This window comes from Anticarsia gemmatalis, chromosome 4, assembly GCF_050436995.1.
Source record: "Anticarsia gemmatalis isolate Benzon Research Colony breed Stoneville strain chromosome 4, ilAntGemm2 primary, whole genome shotgun sequence".
Taxonomy (NCBI): Eukaryota; Metazoa; Arthropoda; class Insecta; order Lepidoptera; family Erebidae; genus Anticarsia; species Anticarsia gemmatalis.
In genome coordinates this window covers 564349-576500 of record NC_134748.1, presented here as the reverse complement: position 1 = coordinate 576500, position 12152 = coordinate 564349, and the positions used below count along the sequence as shown (strand labels likewise).

Here is a 12152-nt window from a genome sequence, read left to right as displayed (position 1 = left end):
GATCGAGGGAAATTCAGGAATTCTTATATGTATGATCATATTTGTAATATGAGAAATTAAACTTCAAATAGATGAATTGTGACTAAAAAAGAAACACGAGTACCGCAGATAAAGAGAGTGCGTTTCAAAAGATCATTTTATCATTTCTGAACGCACTCACACATAAGATTTGTTTTGTTTGCTTTTGTTTTCTTGATTTTGACAGATTTGATTTGACTAAATTTGACAGTTGTTTGTATGACACCACACAGTCGACAACAAGTGCACAATTTATTTTGGTTGCAGTGTTACTAATACTCAGTATCAGGCCTTCTTTTTTTTGTATATATTTCGTGCATATACTTAACAACAATAACGTCATCATGCAGCAAGAACATAAGAATGCCATCCAAAAAAACTATACCTCTTTAGTGGAGAGAACAGATCTAGATGCTATGGTCACTGCTTTATATGAAAAAGGTGTATTTTCGGAGCAAATGATAGAACCTTACAAAGTAAGTAGCAAGTCTATACCTATGTGGAAAGGTTAAGGTGATTTGATAGAAAAGAAATGTGGTGAAATACCTGAGAACATTTTGAATTCAAATTTTCCCTATAGCTATGAGTCATTAACAGCTTTATGTTAGGATATTATATTCAAACTTTGATATTCGAAGAGGCTGTGTGTGGGTGTGTGTAAAATATGATAATTTATGCATTCTTAATTATTTATCAATGGAACTGGATTTTGGCTTATTGATTTATCACTAAATCACACCTTATTTATGTCATTTTTAACAATTCAAAGTAACGCCTTTTAACTTACCTTCATAAGTAAGGATTGACAATGAAATGACCTTAAAGAATGTTCAATACAAGTTGTTTATTTTTTTTTGCGTGTAGGACACCAGTAAATTACCTCGGGAACGTAAAAGGCGATTGTACAGTGATGTGATGCGTCGCGGGCCGCTGGCGTTCAAACGTCTTGTTGACACACTACTAGAGTTAGGTTATTGGGACATTGTCAGAGACCTTGATCCTAACAGCCCTGTGTCACTTCCAACACATTCTTCAAGCCTTCCCAGTAAGTATCATGAACAGCTCAATTCAGATTTTTAATTAATTCTGGTAATTGATGTAATGGATTCTAAATAGCTTTTAAAATATAAAATAATAAAGCAATATTAAAACTACATATTTTAATATTGTAACTCAATTAGTTTTGTTAAAATTTTGATTTAGTGTTAAAAAAAGTGACTTATGTTGTATTTGCTTATTTCACAGGACGAGATCCACCACCACAGAGCAATGAAAACTATGTCAGCTTGTGTGAGAAGAACAAAACGAAAACTGAACAATTACAGAAAAGTAAGTAATTCATGAAGGTCTATGTATAATTTATTTAATGCTCAACTTGGAATAGAGGCGTTCCACCTTGTTTTATCAGTATCGCCATGAAATAAAGATTAGAACTTGAAGGAAATTGAAAAATCTCTCTGAGTGAACAATATCACAAAATTATTTATCACTCTCTCAACTATTGGACATATTTTTATAAAAATTTTGATTAACAGTTTTCATAACCTGTTATTTTCCATACTGAAACCTTTTCACGCGCACGAATTCGCGAGCGGACGCGTGTTTATTATATTTATAAACCTTTTTACGACAATTACTTTTTCCAAAAATTATGCCTGCTAGATGATTGGTCACTTCACAGGCAGTATACCAGCACCCGCGCCGACGCCAACGCGCGCTACATTCGACAACGGCAATGACGTGGTGCCCACTAACCCAGTGTTTGAGGTCATCAAGTCTAAGAAGTTCATGGAGGAAGATGACAATAAAGGTATGTATCTACATACATAATAATATTACGCCTTTAAATACTCAAGGACTTAAGCAGGGGTATGAATTGTATCCACACTTAGGCATCACTACATAGTTTAAAGCATAGTCACTTCTGTCGTCTATGTGTATACTTAAAACCACGCAACGGATTTTGATGCGGTTTTGCTGACTAAACTGCATTTAAATCCGTTGTGTAGTTTAAAAGATCTAAGCGAACTAGCACAGTAGTAAGCGAACATACATACATAAGCGACTTTGCTTTATGCTATTTAATGATAAGCTAAGGTAAGCTATTTTAAACTTATCGAGAAGTATTTAAACTTAAGTATTTGTTACATTGGATGTGTCAGGTGGCAAGTTGTACCGCACGCGGGGTCGCAAGCGCGGCGCGCTCGTGATCCTGAGCTACAAGAACTTCCTCAACGACATAGAGACGGAGCGCAACGGCGCCGACGTCGACTGCCAGATGCTCAAGGACCTGTTCGTCGAGTTCGGCTTCCGAGTACTCAGCTATAACAACCTCGATTACAAAGTATGTATCTATTCAAAATTGAAACAACTTCATTTGTTACCAGATTCATTTTGTACTGTCTTTTAGCTGAGCAAGAGTCTGCCGGAATTTATTTTATTTATTTATTTAGGGAAAACAGTTACACAATATTCTCACTTACTAAAAATAACAATAGGTTTTAACAAATTGTAGCTCACAGTGTTATCCATAGATGAAATCATATTACTGTTACAGGACTATTAACTAGAGTGTGAATAAAGTCTTGTTCAAGAATTATGTTAAAGAACTTTTAGGCATACATTTTTTAGATTTTAAACGCAACTTGTACACATAGTTTTATAGTGCAACGGGTCTTAAACCCGATTGAAACTTAAAGTAATGAACAGTTTTTGATGGGTTGCAAAGTCCCCAACGCGCAATTGGCCAGCGTGTTGGACTCGACGCCCATCCCCTATCCATTACGGGAGGAGACCTTCGCCCAGCAGTAGGACTTTACGGTATTTAATTTATAAGTTTTACTAATGTTGTAGGAGACAGTTGAAACGCTAAGTTCAATGCGCGACGTGCTGGTGGACCTGGAGAGCGTGTTCATCGTGGTGTCGTCGCACGGCTACGAGCGCCTGGGCACGGCCGACACGGACATACGCTGCAGCGACGGACAGCTAATCTCCTTCACGCACATCATGACCTACTTCAGCAACGAGAGGCTGCCACACCTCATCGGCATACCTAAGGTCTTCATCTTCCAACATTGCAGGTAAGATCGTCCACATTGAAGTCCGCTAGGTTCTTAAACCAAATAGCATGAGTGTGGAAAAATATAATTTTAGCCATTGCCAGATTGATTACAAATTTCATGTTTCTAATTGCCATAGATTACCTATAATCTGTGATGATTATCAGTCAGTTGGTCAGTCAAGACAAATATTTGTAATATACATCATTGCAACGTGTTACGTCCACAGAGGTAGCAGCACCGACCACGCCATGGTCCCGGCGCCGCCCGCGCCGCTGGGCCGCCCGCCCGGCGATGTACAGACGGACGGCGGCGAGCCCAGCCTGAGGCCCGACAGACTCTACTCCGACATACTCATCGCGCACTCTACACTGCCAGGTTTCAATAACTACGACTCATAAAACTATCATGTTAAGATACCATTTTTTATTACTGGACGTTATGACCCAGTTACTTGGTTATGGATGAACTGGATTTGACAGCTCTGTCTGTACACTTTCTGAATCCAAGTGTCTAATAAGCATCAGCCACTTTAATATTTAAGTTGATAATTCAACTTGGATACTTACTAAAAAATTAATAGTGGTCCTAATTTTATTTTTACTCGTAAATACACTTCATTATTATGGCAATACTAGATTTTACATATTTTATTGATATTGACTTTCCTTTATTTCTATTATCATTGCGATCGCATGCAATGCTATTTTTCATTTATATAAGTGTGGTTTGTATATTGTTTCCCGCAGGTTTAGTATCATACCGCGACGGCAAGCTGGGCTCGTGGTACATCCAGGTGCTGTGCGAGGTGTTCGCGGCGCACGCGCACCACGTGCACGTGGACGAGCTGCTGACGCTCGTGGACAAGCGCCTGCACGAGAAGTACCGCAAGCAGACCTCCTCCGTGGAGCGCTGGGGCTTCAACAAGCTGCTGTACCTGCACCCCGGCTTGTATGAGTGACTCACAATAGATGTATGAATATCTTTTTACGATTTTAAGACATTTTTTAAAATACCTGTGACGTCAATATAAGTAACGCTCGTTACACACATATTCGTTTCGACCATAATTATTGATCGTTGTTCGATAAATATTGCCGAACTGTATATGTATGTAGCAAACCTCATAGTCAATTAGATTTACGTGTCAAATAGGTTATGTGACACTTATTCCGGAAACTAGCCTTAAGTGTGCACGTGATAGAACTGAAGGACGTTGTCGTAACGTCTCCCTCATCCATACTCCCTAGAGCCAACTTTATCTGCCATAATCAATATAATAATAATATTCCCACTGCCCCATTTTAAGTGTTATAGTATAGTTAAAAGTTTACACAATACGGCCAAAATAAAATACGTATACGTTATTTTAATCTATACTATATATTTATATTAATATTATAAAGCTGAAGAGTTTGTTTGTTTGTTTGTTTGTTTGAACGCGCTAATCTCAGGAACTACTGGTCCGATTTGAAAAATTCTTTCAGTATTAGATAGTCCATTTATCGAGGAAGGCTATAGGCTATATTTCATCACACTACGACCAATAGGAACGGAGTAGCAACGAAAAATGTTACAAAAACGGGGAAAAATTTGACCCATTCTCTCTTATGTGACGCAAGCGAAGTTGCGCGGGTCAGCTAGTAAATTATATTAATGTAACAGTAAAAGTAAGGTATTTACTGTAAGGTCCTATTGCTAACTATGAGGGCCCGGATTCGATTTCCAGGTCGGTTAAACTGTCTTTCTCTAATAGTAGTCTGGAATTTGGTACGTAATCTATACTCTATACTAATATTATAAAGCTGAAGAGTTTGTTTGTTTGTTTGTTTGTTTGAACGCGCTAATCTCAGGAACTACTGGTCCGATTTGAAAAATTCTTTCAGTGTTAGAAAGCCCGTTTATCGAGGAAGGCTATAGGCTATATATCATCACGCTACGACCAATAGGAGCTAAGTACCAGTGAAAAATGTTACAAAAACGGGGAAAATTATGATTCTCTTATGTGACGCAAGCGAAGTTGCGCGGGTCAGCTAGTCGGTAATATACCGGACGGTATGTAACATAGTTAATGGCGAAACTGCACCTTCGGGTCCAATAGACGGTATTATGTATGTAGGTACATAAAAGTACGGTTTTATAAACCTCATCTTAGAAAACCGACACTGCCGAAGTGCATTTCAAATGTTTGTGATAGATAATAATTATTTTGATTCATGTTCTTCTCGCTGTATATTTTTTGGTTGTATATTAAGTACATATAGTCATTAATTTGGCTGTTTTTTATATTATATTAGGTTATAAAGATCGCGTTGGTGTACGCACGTACGTATACGTTTGCAGCGACCTTTAGGCTGGTGTTATAAACACACTAAAAGGCTGAGTGTGTTATTTCGTTTTAAGAAACTGTGAAGAGTGGCAATTTTGGTTTTAAACGCGATTGAAAATAAGGTATCGTAAACCGTTTCAATCGCGTCTATAGTATGTGCAGTCTATTATGACCGGCTTGAAGTTAGGCTTAATAGAACATTTACGCAGGTAGTAACGTCACCATTTAGTTTCAAATGTCATCTGCGTAGCTACTACTGCTAACTTTGAGCTGACCGAGATAGATTGCGCGTATTGTAAGACCCGTTGCATTGTAATTTTATATTTTAATAATATTTTGTGCTCTGAAGTAGTCACAATATATCATTCGCGTACTTAGTCTTTATGTGTCATAACACCAGCCTTTTTTATCGGCCACATATTATTATTATCATACTTATAATCCTGGTCAGTCTTAATAAAATTAATCTTTAAGTTTCAAATATAAATTAATCTCATTATTTTAATATTAAATCTTGTAAGAAAATTATTTTAAAAATAATCTCATTATTTTAATTAATCTTGTACTAAAATTATATATGGTAAGATGTGAAATAGTTAGGTACTCTAATATTTATTTTATCCTTTATTTAATTATACTTACCTAGGTAATATTTAGAATGATTAGTAGACAGGTCAGTGAACTACGCCTTTAACTATCATCCAGGGAACTGTAGCGCGATTCTCTAAACTTTATCCAGTATCGACAGTTTTACACAAAAAAATTACTGCAAAAATAGTTCTTACGACGCTCGCCAGAGGCGCTGATCAGATTTTCATACAAAAGGAGATCATCCATTTTGGGCCTTTTTTCAAAGTGCCGGCCAACAAAAAAAAGTGGCATGTATCGATAGAGCTAGCCATTTGAAGCAATAGTTAGTATGGCACGAAACCGGTAGGATCGCTTTGAACCGAGTTATACAGGTTTGAAGATTCATAATATTCAAACATTTATTCATTTCTGAAAGTGCTGTGAAACATAAAATAATGATTGATTTTGCTAGAATTAACTATCTAAAGCAAACAACCACTCTGAAGTTGATTTAAGGTCCTAAGCACACGTATCAACTCGGAAACGGGTCGTCACCGTATCAACTCGAGCTCATCAGTATTATTTGTATGTAATTCCCTACTGTAACACACTTATCGGAATCGTTATGTGATCGCCCCGGCTCACGTCCATGGGAGTGGTTCGTATGCGCATTATGCATACACCAGCACCCAGGGTGGAGTGCGGGGCTATGTGCAAATTCCGATAGAATTGTGGGCATACCTTCTAAACCGCAACATGTGTCCTCATAACAAGGGCCCTCATCACAAATCGTGCCCGAAGCACAAAATATTGTTCCACATGCCAATGAGTCGGACATAACAACCCAACGGCAACACTCTAGGTGACCTCTTACCTAGACGATGGTTTGTTAGTTGCACACAACCGAGGGTGCGGCCCCTTAGGTGCGAGTTTGATTCCCCCGGCGCCTCAATGCTTCGCCACTGGACTGGTCACTGGCGACTAGCGCAAGGTCAGCGCATCCTCCCTTAGCGAACCCAAGGGGCCGCACCCTCGATTGTGTGCAACTATCAAACCATCGTCTAGGTAAGAGGTCATCTAGAGTGTTGCCGTTGGGTTGTTATGTCCGACTCATCGGCATGTAGAACAATATTTTGTGCTTCGGGCACCATTTATGATGAGGGCCCTTGTTATGAGGACACATGTTGCGGTTTAGAAGGTATGCCCGCCCTTCTATCGGAATTTGCACATAGTCCCGCACTCCACCCTGGGTGCTGGTGTATGCATAATGCGCATACGCACCACTCCCATCGTCGTGAGCCGGGGCGATCACATAACGATTCCGATAAGTGTGTTACAGTAGGGAATTACATACAAATAATACTGATGAGCTCGAGTTGATACAGTGACGACCCGTTTCCGAGTTGATACGTGTGCTTACGACCTTAAATCAACTTCAGGGTGGTCGTTTGTTTTATATAGTTAATTCTAGCAAAATCAATCATTATTTTATGTTTCACAGTACTTTCAGAAATGAATAAATGTTTGAATATTATGAATCTTCAAACCTTTATAACTCGGTTCAAAGCGATCCTACCGGTTTCGTGCCATACTAACTATTGCTTCAAATGGCTAGCTCTATCGATACATGCCACTTTTTTTTGTTGGCCGGCACTTTGAAAAAAGGCCCAAAAATGTATGGAGCGTGGATGATCTCCTTTCTCGATTTCTAGCAGGTTGTCGATGTAGTAATATTAGATCGCCCCTCTGGAGTCACGTAAAGGCAACATCGAAATGAGCCATTTAAAAATGTTTTTATTTTTAATTTTTCTAGTTGCCATATACCTCTTAGTTTTTATCGCTCATATCGGTTAGCGGTTGTCAGTGAAACGTAACCGCAGAATGATTACGTTTCAACGTTAATTTGTTATTTAATTTTTTAAATCGACGTCCGACATAATATTAGTTTCTCAAATTCGAAAATATGCTTGATAGCTTTCTAAACAAATTCAATTTTTCACATATTTGGGCGTTTCACTGTATATTTAATAACATTAATTTTGTCGGATTATTTTCTTTTGAATTAATGGTGTTCATAACAAGGTTACCTTTTTTATGTAGTTTCTGCTCAATTTCTTCATTACTTGATTTATTCATTCTGTTCCTTGCTTGCATTTATTTTTAAACCTTCTAAGGTGCTTTACTGTACTTGTACTATACGTAAGTTAAGCAATATTAGTGTATATGACCAATTTTTGTTATAAAACATCTAATATGTTAGTATAGTATCGACAAATCGTGATAAGTGTAGCCAATGTAATGTAACACAGGAATTGTATACATAGTTGACTACTCAATAAATTGTAATATAATTATATTTTTCTACAAATAAAACAAATATTTTCTTTGCTGATAGTTTTATTTTCACATCACATACAAAAATAGATAGAAATATGTCAACAGGAGCGGTATACTAGTGCGAGCACGTGGCTCTGTCCGCGCGTGCTCTCACGTGGAGCAATAACGAGTGCTGTTCTACGCACTGAAGTACACAAGCGATGTTTACCTCAAGTATGTACTACACATGTATTTGTAAATAAATATTATTAAGTTAACTTATGTCTCGCTTCTGTACCTCATAGCGCAGTGTATTCTCAAGTAATGTTATGTGCATACAAAAATGTAGGTACTAATTACTGATATCAACAGTACGGCTAACACAACCGGGTTTTTGACCAACGTTTCAAATAGTTTCCACAGTACTTGGAGCTCGAGATTACTACAGTTGTTCGTAATGTTTGAGGTTGCTCAACATACAGCTCACCTCTAGTCGCGGAAGAATAAAAGCTTTAATAAATATCTAAACAACACCGCTCACGAGACATTTTACAACCGGCTTTTAAAATAATAACTTAAACTGACTTAAGTGGTAGTCTTCTTTTCTTTGTAAATATATTGAACTACCAACTTTGAAATACAAAGAAGAAATAAACAAATACTCTAGGACCGACAGAAAAAAGACAACATACTGTTACACAAGTGCACATAAAAGAGCGCATTTTAATATCAAAAGTTAAAATATAGTAGAAGTGTTAAGATATGAACGGTTGTAAATCGCCGTGTGAAGCTTGTGGGCAACACTCAGTTTCCGTATGTATCAGCCTTGTTCGTGCCGTGCATGCTCCCCCACTACCGGTCGGCCACGCTGGCCACGAGCGCGCCCAGCTTGCTGAGATTGAGCCACTGGCGCACGCAGCGCTGGGCGCCGAGCGCGTCACACGGCTCCGCGCCCGCCGACTCGCTTACGAACTCGCGAGTGAACACATCCGCGTACTCGTTTATCTTGTCCAGCCAGCGCTGCATGGGGTCCACTAGAGAGCTCTGGTACAGCCAGTTGAGGACGGACGTCTTCGACCACCACGGCTCGAAGGACTTCCAGTCGTACACCACGATCGCGTCGTGCCAGTTCCTCTTGGTGGAGGTGATGTCGCGGTACCTGGTCCACTTCGTGCAGCACTTGAGACCGTCGGGTGTAGACGTCTCTTCCTCGAGCGGGTCCTCCGGCGTGTCGAGGGTGGCGTTGTTCGTGTATGGCGTGAGATCCGGTTGTAAACTGTGCGTTATAATATTTGTATCGTGCGTAGGGAGGGGCGCGAAGGGGGCGAGGGAGTCGACGGAGCCGCGCAAGGCCACAAATTGTAGGAGCGGCAGCCAGGCGTGTGAGATCATGAGCGTGGAGGTGAGCACGGTGGCGAGGCCGGACACGTAGGCGAGCACGAGCGCCGAGCACGCGGTCGCCACGGAGTGCAGCAGGTCGTGCAGGAGCGCCGCGTCGCAGCTCGCCGCCAGGTCACCGTACGTGAAGAACCCGCGCAGCTGTGCCTGCCGGAGCGCCACCTGCCGCTCCAGCCATAACAGCCCGGCCTCAAACGATTTGTCGCTCACGAATACTTTCCACTCCTGTTGAAACATTATTTACTTAGTTTATGTTGCGAGAACTTTCGCCTCGAGAATTAATAGTGTGACATTTACTCACTATAGCGTTAAGGAATTCCACTTCGAGTTTCTTGAGCTGGTCGAGCTCGAGACCGCCGGAGGCCGCCCATTCGGAGCATATCACGTCGTCGTCCTCACCGTCGTCTTGTAAAAACTTGTTGCCTACCATCTGTTAACAGGGATTTAGGCTAGATTTTAGTAATTAAGCAGTTAAAAGATTCGTAGTTAAAATAATGAAGATGAATATTAACAGGTGGCAATAAATAAATTAATTCCTTTATACCAAAAGAAGCCTGTATGTACCAGTGAAACGAGAAATAGTTCAGCGGGCGCGGCGTTAGCGAGGTAGTCGGGGTTGCAGGCGTTGAGTCGCTCGAGGTACAGGATGGCGAGCACGAGCGCGCACGGCGACACGCACGCCGAGCGCGCGATGCTCGCCGCCGCGTCCGCGTGCAGGCGCCGCAGTGACCGACCGCGCTGCGTCTCCGACCACAGGGAACATGATATCTCTGCACACACACATATTACAAGTCTATAAGCAATAGTGTCTTTTTGTATCAAGATCTCACAAATTAAAATATGTAAGACAAGACTTTACCTGCATAAATAAAGCATTTATAATAAAACATCAATAAGCTACTTAATTAGAAAGTAAAACAAAAAAAATAAGAGAGTTGAAAAGAGGCTCACTTTTAATTACCTATAAAGTTTTGCATAACATGTAGAGCAATTATATTATTATTCATAATGATAATGTGGCCTGTATCATACCAGTGACAGGTAGGCTGAGGCAGGCGAGAGTGGGCAGCTGCCCGTAGTACAGGGTCTTGGTGATTCGCTTCAGGAACTCTTTGTGGTCACCCATACTCTATGTTCAAAATGTTATACATTAACTAATGTTTGTATTTTTCATTATCTATTAAGTATCTCTTCTGCTCTCATAAAGAGCTAGCAGTTAAAAGTTGTTAAATATTTAATTTATTATACTTTTGGAAGTTGCAGCAACAACTTTTGTTAAATTAGAACCGTCATGCATTAGTAACTCACACTTTGATATGAATCAAATGTATGTAGTATAAAAATAGTTCAGTTTGGCATAAAAGTTCTTTATTTAGCAACAATACTGGTAAAAAATCTAAGTTTGGTATATTTTATGTTCAATGACAATTTTATGATGTAAAATCACATAAACAGGACATAAGGAAACAGTCTTCAATCTATTTATAAATATATTAATTACTAAGTAAAACAAGTTTCTGGTCCAAAAAGAAACTCAATAATACTCCTTATAAGTGTTATTGTGCATTATTTTGTTATCAGTGTAGTTGTTTGTCTTGTTTAAACTGACATCAATAAATTATTGGCTGATAACTTATGACGAACAGATTTTGACCTTGGTGCAAATCTTGTGACTCACAAGTTGCTAAGTAGGTTACAACTTTAAACTTTTGTTGTCCACACTCAACTACAAAACAAAATAAACACCTGGAAAACAATTATTTACAAGTTATTACAATATGAAATTATTTGTATTGTTCCCGCGTTTCCATTTTGCTTACGTACGAAACGTGTAAATGACAAAAACATGATTTCTTTGACGAGGCAGTCACGCCGCACTGATTAGCTGAACAGGCCTCATTGTTAGCATTCAGATCATCAACAAGGCAATTTCATAAAAAAAAACTAAATTTAATATTAGTTTTACTGTGATAGTTCTATAAAAAGCTATAAACAATTCATCAAAGGAACTGTTGATGGACTTGCATGGAGTAGGCCACGGTGTGACCTCTTTACGCACCTTGATCTTGGTCCTCGAACCCTCTCTTCTCCTTTTGGATATGTTCGACATTAGTGCACTTATCTTTCTATACAAAAATATAAAAAATACTTTATCTATATAATACAATTATTATAACGACAATTTACGTAAATATTACCGGATTCTTCACAATGGAGAACCCTTTTTATTTTGATTATCGTTTCATCTCATAATAATGAATTTCAAGCATCATCGAATGCTCTTGATTTACGGCAAATAATTGATATTCAATTAGCGAAACAGAGATATCCGATAAATTAATATGCTTCAATAATTCACAGTGTCTTAGATTTGGAACGTAACCGAACGTGAAGTTTTGACAGCACTGTTTGACAATTTTGTTTTTTAAATCTCAAATTGGATATGAAGTTTTTGGCCAAAC

At 39.0% G+C, this 12152-nt stretch overlaps 2 protein-coding genes across 2 annotated transcripts; one reads left to right on the top strand and one right to left on the bottom strand.

The window, feature by feature from the left end:
- The first annotated feature begins 244 nt into the window (after positions 1–244).
- Positions 245–8363, top strand: Dronc (Death regulator Nedd2-like caspase). Its single transcript, XM_076136837.1, has 8 exons — positions 245–494; positions 883–1063; positions 1264–1347; positions 1700–1828; positions 2181–2362; positions 2872–3098; positions 3307–3455; positions 3827–8363. The coding sequence occupies exons 1-8, from the start codon at positions 363–365 to the stop codon at positions 4036–4038; spliced, it is 1296 nt and encodes a 431-aa protein (XP_075992952.1). The 5' UTR covers positions 245–362; the 3' UTR covers positions 4039–8363.
- LOC142987889 (protein CNPPD1) lies at positions 8356–12002 on the bottom strand. The gene is made up of 5 exons (XM_076136838.1): positions 11750–12002; positions 10723–10819; positions 10255–10460; positions 9992–10120; positions 8356–9915 (listed from the first exon to the last, which is right to left on the bottom strand). Exons 1-5 carry the CDS (start codon positions 11798–11800, stop codon positions 9145–9147), a joined length of 1254 nt encoding a protein of 417 aa, XP_075992953.1. The 5' UTR covers positions 11801–12002; the 3' UTR covers positions 8356–9144.
- Between the last annotated feature and the right edge of the window lie 150 nt (positions 12003–12152).

Coding starts and splice junctions, on each gene's coding strand:
- Dronc (XM_076136837.1), top strand. CDS start 363: ATGCAGCAAGAACATAAGAATGCCATCCAAAAAAACTATACCTCTTTA. Junction 1,348..1,699: donor AACTGAACAATTACAGAAAA/GTAAGTAATTCA, acceptor GTCACTTCACAG/GCAGTATACCAGCACCCGCG. Junction 3,456..3,826: donor CGCGCACTCTACACTGCCAG/GTTTCAATAACT, acceptor TGTTTCCCGCAG/GTTTAGTATCATACCGCGAC.
- LOC142987889 (XM_076136838.1), bottom strand. CDS start 11,800: ATGTCGAACATATCCAAAAGGAGAAGAGAGGGTTCGAGGACCAAGATC. Junction 10,461..10,722: donor CCTCAGCCTACCTGTCACTG/GTATGATACAGG, acceptor GTGTGTGTGCAG/AGATATCATGTTCCCTGTGG. Junction 9,916..9,991: donor TGGAATTCCTTAACGCTATA/GTGAGTAAATGT, acceptor ATGTTTCAACAG/GAGTGGAAAGTATTCGTGAG.